Source organism: the organism of the source record quoted next, unplaced genomic scaffold, assembly GCF_019419815.1.
Source record: "Pyrus x bretschneideri cultivar Hongxiangsu unplaced genomic scaffold, Pyrus_bretschneideri_v1 Contig26, whole genome shotgun sequence".
Lineage (NCBI taxonomy): Eukaryota > Viridiplantae > Streptophyta > Magnoliopsida > Rosales > Rosaceae > Pyrus > Pyrus x bretschneideri.
Window position 1 is genome coordinate 248,032 of NW_025999568.1, and position 26,422 is coordinate 274,453.

The 26,422-nt window shown below is 36.7% G+C and overlaps 1 protein-coding gene and 1 pseudogene across 2 annotated transcripts; one reads left to right on the forward strand and one right to left on the reverse strand.

The window, feature by feature from the left end:
- Positions 1-3,341: 3,341 nt before the first annotated feature.
- On the forward strand, positions 3,342-6,326 carry LOC103927447 (annotated as a pseudogene).
- Positions 6,327-9,789: 3,463 nt separating this feature from the next.
- On the reverse strand, positions 9,790-12,634 carry LOC103927436 (DEAD-box ATP-dependent RNA helicase 35). 2 transcript variants are annotated; one of them, XM_009336357.3, is made up of 3 exons: positions 12,476-12,634; positions 11,355-12,264; positions 9,790-10,824 (listed from the first exon to the last, which is right to left on the reverse strand). In XM_009336357.3, the coding sequence occupies exons 2-3, from the start codon at positions 12,251-12,253 to the stop codon at positions 9,960-9,962; spliced, it is 1,764 nt and encodes a 587-aa protein (XP_009334632.1). In that variant the 5' UTR covers positions 12,254-12,264; positions 12,476-12,634; the 3' UTR covers positions 9,790-9,959. The 2 variants fall into 2 exon arrangements, with proteins under 2 accessions (XP_009334632.1, XP_009334633.1); XM_009336358.3 differs by having other exon boundaries at positions 11,355-12,282; positions 12,476-12,603.
- Positions 12,635-26,422: the final 13,788 nt, after the last annotated feature.

The window sequence follows — 26,422 nt, forward strand, 5'->3', positions numbered from 1 at the left end:
GACTTTAAGTCGCATTTTCCTTGTGGATTTGGGGTCTAATTCTTTCCTAAACCATTTACTAAAAGCTAAGATCCTTTCCCTCAACTAAATAACCCTTTGCCACACCCATAGAGAACCCTATTCATTCATATACACAACCTGCCATCTTTCATCCACACACCACTCTTTGTCGCTGCCTTCATTCACTCTTACACCATTCCCATACTTTCATACCTTCAACCACACATCCATACATCATTCCTTTACTTTGCCGCACTCCCCAACCAACCCAAATCCAATCTTAACCCAAAAACACATCCAAAATCATCCCTAAAACCTTTGTGCTGCAGCATAGCAAGGAAGAAGAAGAGAAGAAGAAGCCTTGGACGTTTTTACATTCAAGTTGGATTGTTGGAACATTTTTAGGTGTAATCTATCTTTTGTTTTCAATGTTTAATTCAAGTTTTCTTTGTTTTGTTTTGAACATGAGAGGCTAAACCCGTTTTAGCTAGGGAAGGCTTTGAAACCATGATTATGTTTGTGATATGAATTGATTAATTCCAGTTGTGATTTCATAAATTGTGAATGCAATTTACTTAACCGTTTGATTGAGAACTTATTCTTGTATGTTGATTAGGGAGGCCTACTTAGTTTGCATCCTTGAATTTGGTGCTAGAATATAAGTGAGTTTCACATAATCGTTACAAACTTATATTCACAAGTAGTTAAGATTGTTATCACAATCATGTTAAGTTAAATTCCTAGCATGAGTATCATGATGTCATAACGAATGCTTTGTCAATACTTATGATTTCATAGAACGTAATGATCTTTTATTGTATCTCTATTATGATGTCATGTAGGGAACTTTTGAAGAATGCTTTGGGTTGTCGAATGATATCATCCAATCCAATAACTAAAGGAGAATCTGAGGGTTAATTAGTGATGTCACGGTTAATCTGGGGTGTTGAGGTTCATGGTTTATTGAGAAAGCAATTGGAAATCAATTTGTGTTCGAATGTATCATGTGTGGAAAAGAATCCTCTAGCTAGCTAATCATCCATAGTTTTTCCCAAATTCGTCTAAACTTTGTTTAAGTCTTTTAGTTACTTGTTTTTACCTTAAATTCATCAAAAACCCAATCCCCTTTATTTTGTTGTGTCAAATTTGTCCTATTGTGTGTTTTTAAGTGTTTTGAGTCAAAACCAATTCTAATTTTGTCCAAATTAAGTCCTAGAGTCTAGTTTGAGTCTATTTGATTGTTTTGTATTGTTTTGAGTCTTTTGAGTTTGTTTAAGTGTTTTTAAGCATATTTTTGTATTTTTGAGTCAGTTTTTATTAGATTAGTAATCCCTCCAAATCCCTGGCTTAGAACGATTCCTATTTACATCTTTACTACAATTGTCAATAAGAGGGTTTAATTTGAGTGCTATTATTTATCACATCAGGAATATTAGCAATCTTCTCATCTGGACTTCGGTTTTTCCTCTCATCCTGAAACGTTGCTCGATAATCAAAACCGTCTATTTTTTAAACCACCATTTAGAGATCACCTATGCAAAAAATTAACTAAATTCAAAATTATTTAGTCATTTAATGTTTGCCCAAATAACTAGACCAACTATGCAGAACTGCAACATGGAATTTTTGACCACCTTAATCAAACAGTTAAACGATTTCTGATTGGGTTGGTTTTTGCAGAATTGATCTTTAAGGTTAGTCATTTTTTCGCATAGTTGATTTTTAAAGAGTGAAAAAGTTCAAGTGAGAAGGCGATCACGTATTCTTTCGGGAATTAGGCATTAGCCAAACACATCTTCGTCGCCGGCACTTCCGAAGACAAAAAACAAGGTCTGTTTTCAAGTCTGTCGTTGCCAACAAACTATATAGCGCATCTTTTATATTTCCCCAACAAATCGTATCATCTTAACTGAGCCTACAACCATTTTCATTTGGCTCAGAATTCCAGGTACCTTTTCTTTCCTTTTTCCTATTTAAGGGGTGTACTAAATTTGGATTTTAAAGGATTTTAAAAGACTTTTTACAAGTGATAGATTTCAAATGATTCTAATAGATTCTATGATTTTATATGGATTTTTGCAGATTTATATAGATTTGTATTATAGATTTCCATGGATTTTTATGGATTTCTTTCATGGATTTCTTAAGATTTCAAAAGATTTTAAACTATACAAACTCCTGCCAAATGTTGCTGTAGAGAAGAAAATGGCCAAGTTTTGCTGTCGTGAAAATTGTTATAACTCATGGCCCAAGTTTTGCTTACAATTTGGTAAGAACCATCAGCTCAAATATAATCGTTTGAAAGCGACAAGGAAGAAAAGTACTCATGGCAGGGAAGACAAGTACTCAGGGCAGGAATGCATTCTTGGTCTTGTCTTGTTTAGGTAAAGAATCAAATAAAGAGAGAATGGCGGAGGAAATGGAAATAAAATTTAGAAACATAAACAACTTCCATTAAAGCAAAGAAATACTCTAATGAAAAAAAAAAATGGAAGAGTGAGAATCTGCCATCTTCTATCTGACTCTTGAGAAATTGCTTATGTTTGAGACTGTTCTTTTCACATTCACTCTTGATGCAGATTTCTGATGAATGTGAAAAGAAATCGGCTGATGCCATCTTGAAAACTGTTCTTCTTCTGTTTGAGACTGTTCCTCTTCTATCTATGAATGTGAAAAGAAATCAGAGGGGGTGGAGTGAGATTCTTGATGCAATTTCGTATTTATACCACCCACCTTAAAATCCATCAAAATCCCTCTACCATTAAAATCCTAATAAATCTTTAGTATTTTGACTACCCTTAGATTTGTACTAATTTTTTTTAAATCATATTTGACTACCCATGGATTTTGTTGTATTTTTAAAATATTATCAAATCTTAATTTGATTATATTATGATTTTAAAATCCTTTAAAATAATCTTATAAAATCTTGATCGACTACCTTTAGATTTTAAAGTTCTATTAAAATCCTACCAAATCTTAATTTGACTATTCTCACTTTCTGTTTGGTTGCCGACAAAAAAAAAAAAAAAAAAAAACAAGGATTTTTGGTAATGATCCTTCCCTTTTGATTCTCAAGCTTCCTATACTGAATTGCTTCCCATGATATGATTAAAATTATCTATCCTACCGATAAGACAAGCTTAGATTTTGTAAAGTTTTGATTTTTCTTGCTTTTGCCCGCCAAGTTTTCTCGGTCGCCAAACACTGCAGCCAAACATTTTGAAGTGGGAAATTAGTGTTTATTTATTTACTGGTTTATGGGTTTTGTCTTAGAGGTGTAAGTGTTCAATGAGTTCTTATTGTTTTACTCAAATTTTTCCGTTTTGTAGTTAGAATCAATGGGGAGTGCTATATCCATGTTAACTTAGTACGACATTGAAGAAGTACAAGAACACTGCTACGATTTACTGAAGTTTTTGTTGTCTTGTTTTATTTGTCTCTCTCGGATTTGTTCTATTTTTCTAATGTTGCTATTAATGCCAACGTAGATACTTGGTTGTCTGATTTTGTGTGAAACTCTGTTTCCCTGCAAGAAATTGTATCCTTATATCAAAGATTGTCAACTTGATCGGAATGTGAAGGGTTTAATCTCAGCTGATGAGTTCTTGTCAGTCCCTGAGTTTGCAATGAATCCACTCTCTTAGGTAGTCCACTACTATAACGATCTTATATTTAGCTGTTTAATCTGTTCTGTCTGTTTAATTGGTAATGCACATGGGATGCGTTTCATAACTTATCGCTATGCTTTGTTCTTTCCTTAGAGGTTGCTTAAGATGGTCGACGGGTTGAACCTTAAGGATTTTGTGGCCTTCTTGTCTGCATTCAGTGCTAGAGCAAGCATGCAGCAAAAAAGTGAACATAAGTTTTTTGGTCACACGAAGTTTGATGTTTCATGGTGAACAGCTTCTTTTTCGGTTTGTTTTGAGTTCAACAGGATTGGGCAATGTTAGTGACTACTTGTATTTCTGTGTACATTATCGACGTTGTTAATTATTCAAATGGGTATTTGAGCACTGCACGCGCGTTTGTGGATGCATTGATATGCAACTGTGCGACAGGTTCGTATACTTTTCTTGAATTCATGGCAATTAGGGAAAACCTGCACCCTACGGAAATGAACATTTTTGCGTGGTGCATTAACACTAACATTGTCTCTTTTTTCAGTTATTTTCAGGTTATATGACTCAGACTGTAATGGAAAGATGTCCTTCAATGATGTATTAGAAGTGCTGCGTGATTTGTCGGGTTCATTCCTGTTTGACGAGAAAAGAGAGGTAAAATCATGTTTTTACCCGTTCATTTAGTAATAGCATCGCAGGAGAAGGGTTAATGATTTAAAAGAATAGAGACTTGGATGGAAACCTCAGTCATAGAATGCAAGCTCAATGGATGAAATGGAAGAGTGCATCGGATGTGTTGTGCAACCGATGTATGCCACTAAAGCTCAAGGGAAAATTTTATAGGATGGCAATAAAGTCGGCAATGCTTTATGGCACGGAATGTTGGGCGGTGAAGCAACACGTACACAAAATGAGTGTAGCAGAAATGAGAATGCTTCATTGGATGTATGGACACACAAGAAAGGACAAGATTAGGAATGAGGAATCCGAGGCAAATTAGGAGTAGCCGAAATTGAAGATAAGATGAGAGAGAATTGTTTAAGATTGTTTGGACATGTGAAACAAAGACCTACAAATGCTCCAATGAAAAATGCGAGTACAAGACAGACGCCCAAGGCCAAAGGGGTAGAGGAAAACTTAGGAAGACTTGGAAAGAGACTAAGAAAAGATTTGGACTAGTTGGATCTAACAGAAGACATGGCACAAAACCAAGCGCAATGACGTTCTAGGACTCATACAGCCGACCCCACTTAGTGGGATAAAGCTTTGTTGTTGTATTTGTCATCCATATCTAACCTTATGATTGTAGCACTTCGTTGAAATGTTGTGCAGGAGCAAATCATTAACTTCCCTTGTGTTCTATGTTCACTTCGGTCTTTCAAATGCGGAATGTGTTGGCCCAAGTCTTGCAAGAAGCAGGTTATACAACGGAATCTTCTTTGACATCAGATGACTTCGTTAAGGTATTCTATATTTTACTGTCATATGTTTCCTGTGAAACAATTATCATATTGAGAAGGGGCTAGACCGCGTGTACGCTTGCTGCCTTGTATCTTTCTCAGGACTTCGTTAGGATTTTAATGATGGCAGACTTGATATAATTGTGTTTATGTAATATTTTTCGCCCGTAAAACACTACAGAGGACATATGATACCTTTCGAAGCATCAGAGCAACTATCAGACAACTTTTCCAGTTCAAGCATCTTCGGCTTATCCTGAACGTTTTCCCTTGAATTGTTTGAAAGTCGTTTATCTGATTACGAAAGTATACAAAATATTGCATTACAGATGCCCAGACAGTGGGCCGCTAGCTAAGTAACCGTGGATGTAACGTATCGTAGAAATTCTTATGTTTTTGGATCAAACATGTTACGGACGCCTACATTGTAAAGTTGAAGATAGTTTTCAGCCGTCATGTACCTTTGACATGCTAAACCCTGTGCTCATTTATGATACAGCGCAGGGGTCGTCCGTAAGAGTCTGCATTTATGTTAACTTTAGAAATTTTCATTAGGCGTCTAACGTGTTTGGTTACTTGTTTGTATCTGATGCAGGTTCTTGGTAGTTGTGGTCTAAAAATGAAGTTGGAAGTGCCAATCGACTTAGTGGTTTTCTCATGGTTCGATTTTCCTCTTGTTGTACCAATTGAAGGTGAAGTTTGAAGTGGAGGGTAGACTTTCCCTGCTCCACAAATTAGAAGAAAGTCGATCCACTTCTTATTCCCTGTTTCGAAATTCAATAAAACATAGAGTAGAAACATTGTCGTCATGGAGCTTTGACTTCTCCTTAATCAATGCTTTGCAATCTCAAAACGACAACCAGTTGCCCCAGATGGATCGATCATAATGGTACATACTGTGGCTTCTATGTAGCATAGAAACAGGTACCACATTTGCACGTTTAACAAGTGATGACGATGAGACCTCAAACATAAATTGATTTGATTTCAAATTCGAATGTTGATACTTCACTAGAAAATTGAGCATAACAAAACCAAAGGGCAGCCTCTGCTTTAGAACTTACGCTTGGATTTTGCTGAAATTTCCTCCCAATAAGAATGGACGGCAAATTTAGAGAAAAGGACACTCTGCAACTGCTTTGCAACTTCCTCCCTCGCTGTATTGCAATTCTCACGTAAGCATCGATAGGCCATAAAACACTTCAAACACCGCCATCTTTCTCACAAGTGAAACAAAAGCATCTTCTTTAACCAACACCCCCCCCCCCTAAAAAAAAAAATTCACTTTCTTCTCCTTTCCATAACCCGAGCTCAGAGAAGGACGAGATAAGAGAGCCCTATGGAGAATGTGGTCAGAAATCGAAAGCCCTAATATTATTGTCAAATTCTAATAATTCCAAGGAAAGCATTATTCTGAGATTACCTCAAGTAATTTCCGCAATGGAAATTGTTACGCCGTAGGAGCTTTCAAGAATCAAGCGTGCAAGAGCAAGCACTAGTGAGGAAGGAATTGACAATGGTTCTACACTGATGCACCAAAGGATAGGAAAGAAAAGAGAATCGCAATAACTCATATATTTTATGCATTTATACCATCCATTTCTAGTTTCTTTGTGATGTTTTTGAGTTAAACTAGTTGCATTTCACCCTATTTTGTATCAGTATGCAGTTACATGTGTTTTAGGATCAATTTGAGGACAAAAGAAGTGAAACACACCATTTTTAGGGTTGACCCTTATTCAAACATGGAAAGAAGTTTAGCGGCCTGTTTTGAAGCCCAAATAAAGAATCCACAACGAATATGGCTTGTTAGAAGACCAGGAACAGAATGGGAAAGGAATTGGGATATCTAGCCTAATTTGGAGATGCCAAATAAGGCAAAAATTTGCAAAATAAAGGCTAAGTTGCTGGGATCACTTTGGAATATCTTGCAGCCCCATTTAGCATATAAATACTAGGATTTCAAATCACTTTTACACAAGCCCCCTTAGGGGTCGCCCAGAGGTCTCTCTCTTATCTTTCTTTGGCCTTCCAGAAACAAAAATCCTATTTCCTTTCGCCATTCGCTGCCACTGAAGAAACCATGCAGTTACTCTGTTCTTGAAGGATTTCCACATCAGAATTGCTTCAAGGGGTTTCTTCTATGAACTTTAATTTCACTCATGTTGTTCTTGATATTTATATATTTTTAATCATGTTGTATAATTAAGTTCATAGCTGGGGAATTCGATGTAGCCTTGCAAACCTACTTCATGTTATTAAGTTAAAGTATTCAAATTACCAATCTGTGTTCTTGTTTCATTCATTGATTTTATAGTATAATTTGTTTGTTAATCTTATAGCACGTTTACGTAACCATAATGAAAAGAGGTGGAATTGAATTGAGGAGTTGGAATAAGGAGAAGTCAGAATCGAATTCCTGTTGAAATTGTTTACTTAAATGTTCTGGAATCGGAATAGAATTTCATAAAGTTGTTTACTAATTCAGCAGAATCGGAATATAAACCAGTATGATTACTAAAATTCCCTTATCCCAAATCAAATATGTATTAATGCTAGCCAAGATAGTGTAAGCCACCATGATTTGCGTATCTACTGATGCTACACCAATGAATATATATATTTATTTAAATAAAAAATAACTCAACCCCAAACCAATCTTATCTTTCTCTTCCCGAAGAACCCACTCCTCACCGCCACCTCTTGCTATCTCAAACCATTCCATTATAATTCAAGTTATTTATTTCAAGTCTTGAGTATTTGATGTCAAATAAACTCCACTGTAAGTCCCTCATTCCTTCTTTCTCTTCTTCATATTCTCTCTCTCTCTCTCTCTCTCTCTCTCTCTCTCTCTCTCTCTCTCTCTCTCTCTCTCTCTCTCTAACCCAGTGCATTTTGATTTCAAAATTTTCCTGGGGAAACATAGAGATATGGCAGAAAGTGGGAGTAGTGGGTTTGGGTTGCGTCCTTGGGCATGGGTGGTTGCGGTGTTGGAGGAGGGAGTAGCACTGGACATTATCGTTGGACAACGGTAGGTGGATCTTCTATGTTAATGCAAAGGGTAGTGCTAGAATTTTAAAAATAAAGTGAGGATATAAGTGGTAGAAAATTTGTATTCCGGATTCCCCACAGTAGGCGGAATTGAAATACCTCATAAGATCTTAGGAGTCCAATTCCTCCAAAAGAAGGAATTGAATTCCAAAATTTTTGTGGGTCCCGCCACTTTTTCAATTCTTCCAGATTTAGTAAACACTGAAGTAGTCCATAATCGGAATTTAATTCCACATTTTGATTCCGATTACGGGTACGTAAACGCGCCCTTAATGTTTGATCACCATTAGGGTTGCTTATGAATCATTTGATCACCATTAGGGTTTCATTCACCAATTTTATAGTACACATCATGCTTAATCTTGGTGGACATGTGAATAAATGAAAAAACTGCTATGCATACATCCTGTCATGTGATTTCTTTGGTTCTTTAAAGTTTTCTTATTCTTAATGGATTCTTATTTGGTAATCTAAGTTGAACATCATAACTAGGTTGCAGATTAGGAGTATTTGATCACAACCACACATCAAATGGATGATCATAAATAAGTAAAACGAACCTTAGTTGCAGATTGGAGAGTTGAATGCGTTAATTTTCATGGAATTGACTTGTAATGGTGAAATCAGTATCTCTAGTTCCATTCCCATTTTTTCTGAATCAACCTATCATTTATTTTTATCTTTCTTGCATTTTTAAGTTATTAGTTTCCAATTGGAAAATCTAAATTCAGTTTGCATTTTCATTGTTTAGTTAGGGTTCTCATAAACCTAGTAATTTGTAAAGTTCTAATCAATCATTGTGGTTCGACATCCTTACTTGTGTCATTATACTATTCTTATATTTGCACTTGAAAGGAATACAACAAATCGACTCAATGCAATTTCGAGACCGTCAAGTGGTTAAAAACCATTGCCGGATTCAAGGACTTTGGGTGCAGAAAAGGCAAAGAAGAAAACGCTACTGCTTGGTGGTTGTTCAAGAGGCAAGGTTCTCAATGTCCCCGGTAAGGGGAAGGCTGTAGAGTGCACTGGTGAAGTCGAAGAACTAAACGACCGACTGACGGTTCTTGAAGAAGAAACTAAACTATGAAGCACGAAATTTTGGATGTTGCAGAAGAAATAAGTTGATGAAGGAGAAATGTCAGCAGGTTCAGATGCTAAAAATTGAGCCCAGATATTTTACAGCAATAGAACTCAAGTCTATCGATGGAAACACGAGTATCTACTCTTCACAGGTAAATTTACGCAATATCCTGATAACATAAATTACATTCTTGGTTTTAACTCTAAGTTTGTAACAAAATTTCATTATTTCTCAGAACTCATATGCTGCAATGTTTGGCTGACTGATTTTGATGCATTTGATGGACAAACAGGAGGAAAGAATAGGAGCTAGTTTGTCAGATATTTTACGCCAAGATCTACTTCCATCTCTTGTATAAACTAAATAGATGATTCCATCAATATGTAATCCCAGAAGGTATTTGTAACCACCGTGCTCGAATGTCCTCTCTATTATTACAGACAACCATTCTGTTTTTCTTGGCTATAAATTCACTGTTATATCATAATTAAACAGATAATAATCTCTATTTAAATTGTTCTAACAGCTGCATATTAAACATTTACTCTTCTATTACAGAGGCTCACAGAAATGCAAAAATGTGTTCATAGATATGCTTTCCAATATCAAATTCAGGTTCCCCCTCATGTCTAGGGAAAGGCTCAAGTACATATGCATAAATAAACAAAAAAGAGTACAAAGGATCAAAGGTTCACCTGTTTCAGCTTGTAAAGTGAATGGTGAAGGAGGTATACATAAATCTTATATTTCCCCTCTGTAACCACCAGATCCAAAATAATCCCTCCTAGAGCTGGCAATTGCCATGCTTTTCTGTTGCTCTAGTTTGGGGCAATCTTTGATACGATGACCAAGACCGCCACAGTAAGCACAACCCTTGACCCCGCTTGCATTTGTAATTGCATCCACATCTTCCATTGGATCATTAAGCTCAGCCAAAACGGGTGGAATCCTTTGTTTTGCCTCTTGCAGGAGGTGTTTCAAATCAAGAAGTGTCGTTTCTGTTTGATTCTTGTTTATAAAAGTTGTTGCTATTCCAGTCTTGCCACATCTTCCTGTTCTTCCAATCCTGTGGACGTAGTTTTCAATTTCTGGTGGCATGTCATAATTAATGACATGTTGAATGTCAGGAAAATCCAAACCCTTTGAGGCAACATCAGTGGCAACCAAAACATCTTTCTTCCCTGCCTTAAAAGAAGAAATGGCATACTCTCTCTCTTCCTGATCCTTCCCTCCATGTATGGCCACTGCTTCCACTCCTTTTAACAGAAGATACTCATGAATATCATCCACATCAGCTTTGTTTTCACAAAATATTAGAACAGGAGGTGGGGTCTTTTGTAGACATTCAAGAAGGTAAACGATCTTGGCCTCTTGCTTCACATACTCAACCTCTTGAATCACATCAAGATTTGCTGCTCCAGCTCTTCCCACATTTACCGTTACAGGCTTTACTAAAGCACTTCTAGCAAAGTTCTGAATTTTTGCGGGCATGGTGGCTGAAAATAGGAGTGTTTGTCGTTGAGCTTTAAAGTGGTCAAAAACTTCTCTTATGTCATCCTCAAAGCCCAAATCTACCAATCTATCAGCCTCGTCCAAAGTTAAATATCTGCAAATAAAACTAGTGTAAGTCTACGAAGCCCAGTAAAAGTTTCTCCAAATAAAAAATTGTGTGCATTGGGCTCACAGCCAGAATCTTAATTTAAACCTAGGAATTAGGATGCCTCAAAAGTAAAAACAGCCAAATTACACAACCGTATCGAAAGTTCAAAACAAAAATGTATAGGCAGAAGCAAGAAAATGCACAAACACTTGTTACTGGACCACAACCAATAACATAAGCATTCTTAATATCATTGGGTAATCACTCGAAAACTAAACTCCTCATAATTCAATTGCATCAATGTCTGAGCTTCATGGTAAGGACTACAAAAAATTCAGAGTCAAAATTAGATCAAATCATTAGGGATCCAGTTATGTGCCCCGCAAAAAGCAGTGTTTGTTCAATATCATTATTTTTTTTTTTTAGAAGATGTTCAATATCATTATTCTAGTAGCTATACGTAACATTTATAGAATTGCAGACGGAAAACCTCAAGATAATGACTTTTTAAGAGTTTTTATAATGGCATTCCTTACCTGCAACTATCGAGGTTCATTTTTTTCTTTGCCAGCATATCCTTCAACCTCCCAGGAGTAGCAACAACTATATGGACACCTTTTTTCACAATTTCCAACTGCGAACGCATATCCACTCCACCAATACAAAGCAAAGGCCTTATTTCTGGATATCCAGCCTCTCTCATAGGAAGCAGAAACTCTTCCACCACTTCATAAGTCTGCCTTGCAAGCTCCCTTGACGGGCAAATAATCAATCCAAAAGGCCCTTCACCTTGATTAATTGGCATCATAATCTCCTCCTGCAATGCTATCATAATCAATGGCAACACAAAAACCAATGTCTTTCCTGAACCTGTAAATGCAATACCAATCATGTCCCTCCCTGTTAAAATCACCGGGAGACCTTGCACCTGAATGGGGGTTGGCTGAACAATCCCCTTGGTTTTCAACATCTTCAGAATTGGTTCAGGAAATCTCATATCCTTAAAATTCTTAATGGGTGGTGGAATATCATCACCGCTAACTATGATGTGCCACTGCTTTCTAATAAAATCACATTGCTGGCTCGACATCCGCCTTATATTCAATGGGGGCTTCCAACCAGTCAGTAAAGGCTCCGTGTAAGTGATTCCCTTTGCCAATTCACGAACTGACATGAGGGTTTTGCGATCTGATAAGTGCTCGATCATTTCCTTCTCTTGTTGCAAAATCTCCTCAGTTGGAGTAATCTCAGGAGCGTCACGCTTCAACTGTGATGCTTTTACAAGAAGGCTAGGTTTTGCTTCAGCAAGCTTTGATTTCTCCAACTCTTCCTCAAGTCCGGATGACTTCCCCTTGCGTTGAAGAATCTTCTGAGCCTCCATTGCTCGTCGCTTCGCCACTGGAACATACTCAGAATAATCATCTTCTTCTTCCATGGTTCAAGTTCCTGCAGTCCAACAAAATTCTACAGCAATTATTGAATAGTATTAAATTGAAGAAAGCAAAGAAAAACAAACGCACACACACACACACAAACAACCAACAACAACAACACAACAAACAACCCAACAATCTTAATACCAAAACTAATGAAATGGCGAGGGCAACATAGAAATTAGGGTTACATCAGCAGAAGAAGAAGGTGACAGAAAACTTACAGTTACAGCAGTAGAAGAAGAACGATAGGGAGCCTCACCCGGCCGATATCCCGCGGTTTAGCTCGAGTTTTGGTGAGTCCGCGAAAAATGAGAGCGGGTTTGGTAAATGCAGAGTCGAAGCTTTGAAGATCCAAATGAGGGGTTTTCTTATTTTGCTGAAACAGGGTTGGTTTGCATCCTATCTCCACCGTTTATTAAATCGTACGGTTGGTATTGAAGGACTTGACAATATTGTGCACGATTCGTTAACACCGCACAAAAAGTTTAATGTCCGAATTAAGGCTTAGAATGAACTTCTAATTTAGTCTTTGAATTATCACATGAGTGAAAATCAGGTCTCTAAACTTTTTTTTTTTTTTTTTTTTTTTTTTTTCAGAAAAATTAATCCTTGAATTATAAAAATATGTCAATTACATCCCTAGTATTAGATTTGAAGCTACTCTATTCAATTTTCAGCCAATTTAAGAGTCATGTTAGTTGCATGTGATACACTAAGGGTGGGCATAAAAACCGTGGAATTGCGAAACTGGATCGAACCATAACAAAATAAATAGTAAAAAACAATGTTGACAAAAAATAGTCAACGTAGGTTCAAGAACTAGAGCGAACCGTTCATTCCAGTTTTGGTTCCGATTTTCATGTTAGTAGAACCACTCATAACTGAACTGTAAATATAAATAGTTAATTAAATTTAATAGTTGTATACAGGTGCTACTAAATGAGTGGTGAAAACCAAACTAGTTTCACCTAGTGCAACTTCATGGGAGCATTTCTCAATTAGGTCTTTCACTTGCACGGTTCATGACACATCCCGACTCGGGATATCCACTGGACTCTGAATCGAGTTGTGCTAGCGGACACTAGTAGGGTGTCAAAGTCATAAAGTGTAGTGAGGTGGAAAATGTAAATAACTTTAAACCTAAAGTGTCTAAATGAAAGAGTGCGCATGTGAGCGGGATTGAACCCAATTCACACATGATGTCAGAGCACAAGTAAAGTACAATAAAAGTATAAGAGAATTATACCATCAAGGTAATCTCCTATTCCAACATTTGCCAAGAATCCTCGTCGGCACGAAAGCTCTGCCACTATTCCAACACATGCTGAAACACGAGTTCATGTAGAAATATTCTGACATGAAGAGGATTGTGTGCAACAAATATACGCTCTAGTACTACAATCACGCGAAGACTGGCGCTATGCGCAGTACATATGAGTAATAATTGCCTTTAGCAATCTAGGACAGGACTGGCATCTACAATGGATCCAAAGTGAGCGTACGGTGTGATGTGCACATACACGTGAAAGATTGGCCTTGGCCGAGGCGAGTACTAACACCAATGCAACAAACAATGAGCAAATAACATAAATATAGTCATGCAATGGTAAATCGATAATTCAATAACCCTAGTTAGTGAAATGCTATTCATAACCGTAAATACCATTAAAGAATCCATACTACTACGCATACCTATGTGCCCCGTAGGACATAGTATAATTGCACGGATTCCATCAACACGTTAATTTTTATATACGTTACCCTAATCTACGTGCAACGTAGAAAATTCTTTACCAGATATATAAATGGAAACTAACAAGTATACATATACTATATAAAAGAAAAAACCCACTCACAATTACTTGCGATGTCACATCCGTTCGAGCTAGTAAAGCCCGAGTCTCTGATAGTAATCGCACCTAAGCATAATATTGGGACCCATTAGTAAAACTCCACTAAGACAATTAAATTTGGAAAAACGAAGTGCGGCTTTGGAATCAGGGCATTGAAATAAGCTAAGGAGGGTCCCTGGTAAATTTTGTAAAAAGCCAACGGAAAATTTAACGGTCAACCATAAAACGTCAACCGAGCTGGCCCAGCGGTCAACTTTGTTAAAAATTTGAAATTTCACTAAATGGATGTCAAAAATGGACTCGGGGTGTCGAGATTAGCCTAGAAGGGTTTTCGAGAGAATTCCAAAAAAGTCAACACAAAGAATATTCCTAGAACATTCTAAGCCCATTTCAAAACTGGGCCGAACTTGGGTTAAGAGTTTATGGGCCAAAGGCTTGGATTAGGTTTTGGGCTGGGCTTGGGCTTAAGGCCCTTTTTTTTTCACATCTTCTCTGCCCACTGGTTTCTATGAAAGGAAAGCCAAAAGTTCACCGACTCCGATCAACTGCACAACTGAACCAACACTAGCAACCTAATATACCAAATTGAAGCTTAATAGATGAGGAATCAAAGTATTGAAGGAAAATTTGTGAAAAACATGTTCATTTAAGCAACATCAATAGCATGCAATTAACAATTAAAGGCGGAATCATGCTTGTATGCACTTAAAACAAAACATTTACCCATGAAATTCAAAGCCTAGTAGATAGGTGAATCAAGACTCAACTCAAAACAAAGTGAGTTGAGAAATCAATACCTTTGTAGATTCCTCTTTGCATAAGCAAAGGCTAATCACCCAAAGAGAGGGCCTTCATTCCTTGCATCTTGGATCCATGGATTTGGATGGATGAAAAGGTTTCTCCAAGTTCCCAAAATTGAGAACCTCTAAGTCTCCACACCAAGGTATATTGTAGAAGAAATGAGTGACCTAGAGGAAGTAAGATTGCTAGCTATTCCCCTCTAGATTGGCCAAAATTTTTGAGAGAAAAGAGAGCTTGTGTTCTCATCCTTTCCCCAAAAATAACCCTTAGTAAATTTTAGGCTATAAAGTCCTTTATATAGTCCCTTCAAATAAGTGACCTAATGGACCAAAAGCCCTATTCTTTTACACATGGCTAGCCTATAGGTTTATTGGGCTTTCAAGCCCTTTGTTTTATTCAAGTTGTCATACAACTTGAGTTAATGGGCTTGACATTCAAATCCCATTGGGCCTTGCGGCCCAAAACTAACCCGAGGTCTTTAACGAACTTATTCGTTTGATTAATTAACATATTAATTAATCCTTGCCATAAATAATTAAACCATTTAATTATTCTTACTCATCTCCGTTGAATCTTCAAACTCTACCTTACACGGTGTACGATCCATTAGGTTCTTTTTAGCGAGGCAGTGGGCGATTCAAACTCTTTCAAATCGATTGTGAATTGAAACTTACTTTCAATTCTCCCGTTAGTGATAATACACTTTTAGGGCTTCCACAAACCATGAGTGACACCTAGCAGCATATCATGGTTACCCAAGCTAATCAGAAGAGGTGGAGAACCTATTCAGTTTAGGATTACAAATGCAATACGGTCTTTCTCTAATACAATACTCTTGACCACATTGTTTGGTTTGATAGTTTATTCATGTCTACTATCCAATGTGAATCTTGTACTTATATGATTACCTTGAATGTGATCTGGAACGCATTCCAACATCTCATTCATACTCTGGCCAGAGATTCTAAATCATATCATAGAGTATTCTCCCTCAAACAGTTTGAAGGTTAGAGATCCCTTGTTGCGCATTCACTTGCCTCCATGGCTAAGTGGCTTAACCCCAACGATGCCATGGACACCCTGATAGAGTGACGTTGACATAATCAAAGATTAAGGACCTAACCACAAGACAACTGTGATGCCTCAGGTCAAAAGACTAATTTGCATTATCCCAACCATGAGTTCTCATGTGACATGAATATGAGAACTCTTCGTTGATCGTGTTCAGTGAACTCATTCTCTATTGAGCACCTACGTACTTGTCTTGATGTCACACACACCAATGACTCGAGACTAGTCACTCTCCCTGAGAGAAGACATAGCACGTACTGATCTTAACGGACTGTTAATGCCCAATTGACAATCCTATGATCAGGAACGTTTAGGATGTGTCAACGAAAGAATGGTCTCATGAATCTAACTTCTTTAGATCGCATTCTTCCAATCACATATTCCTTGGACTTATCGTTTAAGCATATAACATTTATATGAGACGGCTCAAACAATAATGTTTGCCCTTTACATTTAAACTACATTAGTTTGAAATGAACTACATTAGTTTGAAATGTCCGTAAAGTATCATCATATGATTGGTTTTAGGGCACATTTCCAACAATCTCCCACTTGCACTAGAGCCAATCAGCTTAGTCATCATTGATGATACCTCTTCTGTAATTCATTTCATAAATGGCTGAGTAGTAGGCCTAAACAATGGATATCTATATGTTATCCATAGAAGCAACCTTGAGAATAAAGACGTCACCATTATACATGATTCTCAATCATGTGGTTCAGTCTCTCATTTGAGTTCGGACCTTGATGAGACCTTGATTCCCTGGCTTGAGCTATCGCCCCATTAGTGTCATACACTTTCTGGTTGGAACCGAATGGAGAGTTCATGAATGAACTTTCCCATCCAAACAACAATGTTGTAAGCTTCTATATGGCAATATATTTTGCATACATGATGGAACACATTAAAGTCATTTACTTTTAACGTTTCCACCCAAATATCTCTTTAGTCATAATAAAGAGATATCTCTTTATCACTTCATTCATAATGAAGAGATATTCTATGATGGATTAGATTCATAATCTAATACATTTACGCTTCCATTACGTTACTCTAATTCTTCCTCATTCTTGAGGAATCCATCCTTAGTATTTCTTAAATACCTAAGGATTCACTTGACAGTTGCCATGGTTCTGATCCTGGGCTTGCATTGATATCATCTTGTACCGTTCTAGGTACGACTTATATCAATGTTTTCATACAATATGAAATACATAAATCACCTTTCTGCGTATGCATAAAGGATTCTATTTACGCATTATTTCTTTGGGAGTCAAAGGGTATATTCCCTTTGAGAAGAACAACTTCCTAGTCTCACTAGAATTGTCATTCTAATTGAAGTTTATCATCATATGAGAAACTTCCTAGCATCTCATTGTCTATTTTAGGGATTGTTATAATCCAATTATATCTTGAAATCTATCATTATAGATTTCCATCCCATGTATATAGACTATGTCTCCCATATACATTCTATCATTATAGAATGTTTAAAGTCATAACTTTAACGATGAAGAATTCCTTTCATTTTCAAAATTAATATATATCATGTATATATATTCAAATTTAGGAATATGATCAACTCCCACTAATCTTTTGTAAACCTAGTAAACAAAAGATTCATTTACATCTTTATGAGAAATCAAACAATTGATCTTTTCTCATAAGACGCTTATGGCTCCCACTAGCTTGCTAAGATCCATGATGGATGGATCTCTACAACTAACATGTTTTAGAAGTATATATCATATATATATATATGGGTAATTGATAATGTCCAACGAACTAAATCTTATTTATGTTCATTCTTCTTCTAATGGAGAAATACATTATCTTACGATGCTACTTTCCTTGATATTTTTCAAGGAAATTAATCTAAAGTGTTACTTTTTCCTTGGATCAAATCTAAGGAGGTAAATACTTTAGACGTCTTACTTATCTACTTACATTTCTTGAATTCTTTGAAACCTTTTGCAAAGTATTCGGACTTGTGTTTATTCAAAATAAACTATAGTCCAACCGAGAGTGATCTTCGGTGAATGTCATACAACATGAGTAGTATTATGTTGTGGACAAGTGCCACTAACATCTAAGTGAATCAACCTCAACAACTTTGTGATTCTTTCTTCTTTCCAAAAGAATAAAGATTCGAACATTTCGCCTCTATACAATTTTAACAAGAAGGTATTGGATCCGGATCTAACGATCCAAAGCATCCATCTATGACCAACTCATAACTTATGTTTTAGAGGTATCACAACTCAGTTGGGATTAGTCACTACCTTGCAACCTTTTGGGTTTTAAGCATCATCGTATTCTAAACAGTTAAACTACCACATCATCTCTACTATAGAGACAACCAATTAGATTACAATAATCTAATTATTGATTAATAAAGAACAATGTTTGTTAAACAAAACATTTATCCACCTCTACTATAGTGACGGATTTAAGTTCCTTAAAATTGGAATGTAAAGACAATCTTTAGTATTTTCCAATTTCTTTGGTAGTTCATATGAGGAAGTAAGTACAATCCGCTTTCGCAGAGATCTATATTCGATTCACGTTTGGAATGTGAAGTACTTTCTCTTCTCTCATTTAATCTTCTACTTCTTATTAGCACACTTTTACAACAATTGTAAAACATAGTTACTAATACGGAATCAAGCATTCAAGTAGAAGAACCAACTATTTTGAACTATTTCAAGAACATATTACAACACCTTCGAAATGTGTGTTCTTGACACTTGCAAGACATTTCTTGCAAATACCCCTTCCAATGTCCATCCTTTCATAAAGAAAGTTTGTTCCCTTGGAGTTATTTTGCCTTCTTCATTTGACTTCCCTTTTGATTACAATAGTCATGGTCCCTAAACTCCCACTATCTCTCTTGAAACTTATTTCAAATGTGTTATACACATCAAACGATTTGGAGAGCGTGCGGTTATTGTTCACTATATAGTTTACAATAAACTTAGTGAACCATTAGGATAGGGACACAAAGGTGAAGTCCTTGCCTAGTTTCCGTCTCGTTAAGTGGTTTAACACTTCAACACTCAATGATTCAAAATCATCATAAGTCCATCTAAATGGACTATTTTTGTCAACCAACCATTATGTTCTAAACATAATAACAAACTTTCAAGAGTTGTTCAAGGCAACTCTCATTTCTTCATACAACATTTTGTAAGTGAAGAATCATGGCACATAAAGTGTCCATGCCCTTGTGCTTACTTCTCAAGTTCCTTGTTCGTGTAACAAAGAGACAAGCACTAAAGTTTGTGTTGATTAAGGGTTGTTCAAAGCAACTCTTATTTCTTCATACAACAATTTGTATTTGAAGAATTATGACATTAAAAGTGTTGTCCTTCTCATGTTAGACTTATCTAACATATTCTTCCAATGATACATTATCAATAGGAAGATTGTGAGGATGAGACTACTTAGTTACATCTACAAGCCATTAAAGACAATCTATAGGATTGTAGAACTAAGTCCGGAAATTAAAGCGTTTGGTTTTTCTTTGTCAAGTTTTGGATAGCGTTTGCAAATATATTGGTAAACAAATACATAACGAATATAAATTGATTGATTTTAAGCTATTTGATTCGGGTCTTTAAATCAATTAGCACCACCCACTATTTTTGGCAAATTCCATATCCCTCATCGGAATTCGAGAGTTTTGGAGGAAACTCTTAGTAGGGTATGGGAGGCTCACCATTACCAAGCCCACCTCACGATTATACGATGTTGGTTAGCAAAAATAATGATGAGAGAATAACGCTTTACTCATTTACAACGTTTGTAATTACCCATCTAGTTTGGCCTCTAGAGAATGAATGCCTCAGAATTATATCATGTTGGCACCATTGCACTTAGTTAAGTTATTCCCACCATGCTTAGTTTATGTAGAGGTTCAAGCACAACCTCAGAATTATATCATGTTGGCCATACTCGTTGTCTACACTCACCTCATCATATGCGTATAGACTCCTCCTGAATGTAAGCATGCACTTTGTACTCCCCCATTATAGGGTGAAGCCGGTGTACAAGTCACAAACGATTGGAGCCTACCACGGTGGAAGGCCACGAAGAGATATTCAAAGCATCTCTCGCTTATCAACTTAATATTGATTTGTTGAGGGTTTTAGGTCTCATCACATATAAACATACATTTTAATCCAATTAAAACATTTTGGTCCTATTACAACTATTGGTCCATTTGATTGATTTAGTTGTATATAATACTCCCACTAAGCTTTTAAAACGGTTTTTAAAGCAAGAGTATATGATACTACTAACATAAGGTTTGCATTCATTGATGGACTATATAGTTGCCTTAGGGCCTTAGGATGACTATGAACCTTTGATTCGATTCAACACGAGCCTAGTGTTGAATCTCGGTCTAGGGATGGTGATTGATTTTAGTTACGCATTTAATCACATTAAGGCGTGTTGTCTTATTGGGCGTTGGACCCAACTACTCCAATTTCATGCATATCGAATAAAACAAGAAAGGAGTACTTCAAAGTAAATAAGAGCTTATGCTCTTTTACAACAATTGATCAAATCAAATTACTTTAAAGTAAAGAAGAGCTTATGCTCTTTTACAACAATTGATCATATCAAATTACAACCAAAATTTAATCTACACATTCCCATGGTTCAAACAAATTTGAAACGGCCTTTCACATAGCTCAATTATCGTAGGCTAAGGTTCATAATCACCCTTTCTTTAATTAATTAACGCTTTAACTAATTAAACTTGAATGCAACATTTTCATTTGGTTTTTGTATCCATAGAATTGATTTAAATGGAGCTAAATGAAATGAAAATCCAATTCTCATTTAAAGAAACAAAACAATTTTGTTCTCTACCTAATTTGGGCCAAAATGCTATGACCTCAACTCGTTTGGGCCATAGTGCAATTAACCTCAACTTTTGGGCTATTTTGCAAAAACTTAAACTTTTGGGGTCACTTTGTAAAAACACAAAAGTCCACTACTTCATGTAATTACAACTAGAACCCAAAATTTCCACAAAAAATAAAACTTCATTAAAGGAGCAAAACAATTTGTCCTTTTAGTGATTTTGGACCTTTACGTAAAAACGTAAACTTTTGGGTCAAAATGCAAATACACAAAAGTATCAAAACTTTATATAATTGCATAAAAGCCCCACAAGGACCCTAATTGATTAGGGTGGCTGATTTTGAAGCAAAGTAATAAAAAAAAATTTCAAAGTTTTTGTAAGTGGGGTGTGTGTAATGGAATAAATCATTACACACCAACCCACTAAAATTTCTTTAATTTTTCAAAATAAATATCTAATATATTTAAACATAAGAAATATTTCAAAACAAAAACTTTATGAAATAAATCAAAACTTTGAATCAAAACACCAAACCTTTTGTTCTTGGCAAGAACATATCAAGAACAATGAAGAACATTCATGAAAACCCATAAGAGCTCCATGAACATTCTTCACCCAAAAACATCCCAAAACCACTCAAACTTAAGGGAAATAACATACAACCATACTAGGGTACATAGGGGTTCCAAAAGTCACTTTAAAACAATTTTAACAAGTCAAACAAGAACCCAAAATTCCACCCTTTGGATTTGGCCGAATTTCCCAAAAAACATGGCACCAAATTTTAGCTCCAAAATTCATGCTCATATGAACTACATCTACAACATTTGAGATGGCAAATTTTCTAACAAAATTTACATTCAAAGAAGCAAGAATAAAGCTTGTAACAATTACAACATTCAAATCACAAACTATGAACTACAAAACCCAAAAGGATTCACCAACTACTAGACTTAGGCTCTTGATACCACTTGAAGGAAAATTTGTGAAAAACATGTTCATTTAAGCAACATCAATAGCATGCAATTAACAATTAAAGGCGGAATCATGCTTGTATGCACTTAAAACAAAACATTTACCCATGAAATTCAAAGCCTAGTAGATAGGTGAATCAAGACTCAACTCAAAACAAAGTGAGTTGAGAAATCAATACCTTTGTAGATTCCTCTTTGCATAAGCAAAGGCTAATCACCCAAAGAGAGGGTCTTCATTCCTTGCATCTTGGATCCATGGATTTGGATGGATGAAAAGGTTTCTCCAAGTTCCCAAAATTGAGAACCTCTAAGTCTCCACACCAAGGTATATTGTAGAAGAAATGAGTGACCTAGAGGAAGTAAGATTGCTAGCTATTCCCCTCTAGATTGGCCAAAATTTTTGAGAGAAAAGAGAGCTTGTGTTCTCATCCTTTCCCCAAAAATAACCCTTAGTAAATTTTAGGCTATAAAGTCCTTTATATAGTCCCTTCAAATAAGTGACCTAATGGACCAAAAGCCATATTCTTTTACACATGGCTAGCCTATAGGTTTATTGGGCTTTCAAGCCCTTTGTTTTATTCAAGTTGTCATACAACTTGAGTTAATGGGCTTGACATTCAAATCCCATTGGGCCTTGCGGCCCAAAACTAACCCGAGGTCTTTAACGAACTTATTCGTTTGATTAATTAACATATTAATTAATCCTTGCCATAAATAATTAAACCATTTAATTATTCTTACTCATCTCCGTTGAATCTTCAAACTCTACCTTACACGGTGTACGATCCATTAGGTTCTTTTTAGCGAGGCAGTGGGCGATTCAAACTCTTTCAAATCGATTGTGAATTGAAACTTACTTTCAATTCTCCCGTTAGTGATAATACACTTTTAGGGCTTCCACAAACCATGAGTGACACCTAGCAGCATATCATGGTTACCCAAGCTAATCAGAAGAGGTGGAGAACCTATTCAGTTTAGGATTACAAATGCAATACGGTCTTTCTCTAATACAATACTCTTGACCACATTGTTTGGTTTGATAGTTTATTCATGTCTACTATCCAATGTGAATCTTGTACTTATATGATTACCTTGAATGTGATCTGGAACGCATTCCAACATCTCATTCATACTCTGGCCAGAGATTCTAAATCATATCATAGAGTATTCTCCCTCAAACAGTTTGAAGGTTAGAGATCCCTTGTTGCGCATTCACTTGCCTCCATGGCTAAGTGGCTTAACCCCAACGATGCCATGGACACCCTGATAGAGTGACGTTGACATAATCAAAGATTAAGGACCTAACCACAAGACAACTGTGATGCCTCAGGTCAAAAGACTAATTTGCATTATCCCAACCATGAGTTCTCATGTGACATGAATATGAGAACTCTTCGTTGATCGTGTTCAGTGAACTCATTCTCTATTGAGCACCTACGTACTTGTCTTGATGTCACACACACCAATGACTCGAGACTAGTCACTCTCCCTGAGAGAAGACATAGCACGTACTGATCTTAACGGACTGTTAATGCCCAATTGACAATCCTATGATCAGGAACGTTTAGGATGTGTCAACGAAAGAATGGTCTCATGAATCTAACTTCTTTAGATCGCATTCTTCCAATCACATATTCCTTGGACTTATCGTTTAAGCATATAACATTTATATGAGACGGCTCAAACAATAATGTTTGCCCTTTACATTTAAACTACATTAGTTTGAAATGAACTACATTAGTTTGAAATGTCCGTAAAGTATCATCATATGATTGGTTTTAGGGCACATTTCCAACAAGTATACCATTACGACTCCCGGTTGTGGTTGGGGTAGGCCGAAAAATACTTGCAAGTCTCTCGAGTTCGCAGAAAAAATCTGGGAAATTTCCTATCACATCCCAGCCCGGGCCTCCACCACATCTCGGGCTTGACTCTACCATAGCGCGATATTGTCCGCTTTGGGCCCCGACCAAACCTTCACGGTTTTGTTTCTATGAACTCACACGAGAACTTCCCAGTGGGTCACCCATCCTGGGATTGCTTTCGTGTGAACTGACTTAACTTCGGAGTTCCTACGGAACCTAAAGCCAGTGAGCTCCCAAAAGGCCTCGTACTAGGTAGAGATGGGAATATACACATAAGGCTTACAGGATCCACACGCCTGGGTGATGTGGGATGTTACAATCCACCCCTCTTAAGGGCCCGACGTCTTCGTCAGCACACATCCGGCCAAGGATTGGCTCTGATACCAGATTATCACATCTCGGCCTAGGCCCCTACCATATCCCGAGCTCGACTCCACCATAGCACGATATTGTCCTCTTTGGCCCCGACCACGCCCTCACGGTTTTGTTTCTGGGAACTCACACGAGAACTTCCAAGTGCGTCAACCATCTTGGGATTGTTGTCGCGCAAACTCGCTTAACTTCGGAGTTCCTACGGAACCCGAAGCCAGTGAGCTCCCAAAAGGCCTCATGCTAGGTAGAGATTGGAATATACATATAAGGGTTACATCATCCACACCATTGGGCGATGTGGGATGTTACACTTCTTGATGTTGTTTTAGGCCTTGCCTTTCGTCGAAGACAACGAGAACTCGCCGGAATTTGTCAAGAAAAGAAAAACGTGTACAGTGTTCTATCACTATCGAGATTCAAGGATTGTGGCATGTGTTTGAGAAAATGAATGAAGTGGTGATGGTGGTGTGGTGCGACGGAGGTGATAGAGTTCGCCGCAGCGACGAGGTGTGGGGTCTTAGTTTACTGAGAATGAGAGAGGGTCCTAAGTCAGAGAGAGAGTTGTGAGAGATGAGAGAGTTTATGAGAGAGTTTGAGTGAGGGGGTAAAGTCACAACAAAGGGTTAGTTGAGTACAGAGAGAGGGTGATAATTGAGTGAAGGACCGCGAAATTGGGAGACACGGAAGAGAGGGAGAAGTATAAGGTGTGGGCCCCACGTGGCACACAGCTTAAAGTCACCAATGAAAATACAGAAAAAATATCTCTCGTAATGTGAATTTACCAAGACGCCCATCACACTCCGTAGTTTGTAAAATCTTCGTCGTAACTCCAATTTCAGTTCTGCTTACGCCTATGTGTTCGTATCGTCGAATACTTTAAGAATACAATAAAGTAATAGCCCATACAGGTCATGAAATGATGGTCAACGATCTCACCTCCAGGGATATTTTCGTCAAATTGCTCTTTTAAAATTTATAAAATCGTGAAATTAGGGATGGGTTGTCATAGAGTGTGCATTTGACAACCAGTGGAACTCAGGGAAATAAAAACATATAATGCGGTACTTGGACCATAAGAATGTGCACTGATAACTCATATATTTCATGCATTTATACCATCCATTTATAGCCCTTTTGTGATGTTTTTGAGTTAAACTGGTTGCATTTTACCTTATTTTGTGTTAATGTGCAGTTACATATACTTTAAGATCAATTTGAAGGAAAAAGAAGTGAAACACATGCCATTTTTTGGGTTGACCCTTATTCAAATGTGGAAAGAAGTTTAGTGGCCTATTTTGAAGCCTAAATAAAGAATCCAAGACGAATTTGGCTTGTCAGAAGACCAAGAGCTGAATGGGAAAGGAATTGGAATATCTAGCCTGATTTGCAAGAGCCCAATAAGGAAAAATGTTCAAAACTTTGGCTTAATGGTTGGGATCACCTTGCAATCAACTACAACCCCATTTAGCCTATAAATACTAGGGTTTGAGATCACTTCTTCACAAAGCCCCCTTGGGGTCGCCCAAAGCTCTATCTTCTCTTTCTTTAGCCTTTCTTCTAGAAACAGAACCCTATATCCCTTCACCATGCTACCATTGAAGAAACCACACAACCACGTGTTCTTGAAGAAGTTCAACATCAGAATTGCTTCAAAGGGGTTTTTTTCTATGAATTTAATTTCACTTATGTTGTTCTTCATATTTATATATTATGTAATCATGTTGTGTAATTAAGTTCATAGTTAGGGATTTCGAGGTAGCCTTGCAAAACTATTCTATGTTATTAATTTAGTATTTGATTCATCAATCTGTTTTCTTGTTTCATTCACTGATTTTATAGTTCAATTTGTTTGTTTATCTTAATGTTTGATCCCCATTATGGTTTCTTACAGATTATTTGATCAAGGTTATAGTATAGATCATCCTTAATCTTGGTAGACATTTGAATGAATGAAGAAACTACTATGCATACATCCTACCATGTGATTTCTTTGGTTCTTGGAAGTTTTCTAGTTCTTGATAGATTCTTATTTGGTAATCTAAGTTGAACATCACAACTAGGTTGCAAATTAGGAGTACTTGATCACAACCACACATCAAATGGATGATCATAAATGAGTAAAACAAACCGTAGTTGCAGATTGGAGAGTTGAATGTGATTTGACTTAATTTTCATGGAATTGGCTTGTAATGGTGAAATCAGTATCCCTAGTTCCATTCCTATTATTTCTGAATCGACCTATCATTTATTTTTATCTTTCTTACATTTTTAAGTTATTTTAGTTTTCAATTGAAAAATCTAAATTCAGTTTGCATTTTCATTGTTTAGTTAGGGTTCACATAAAGCTAGTAATTTGTA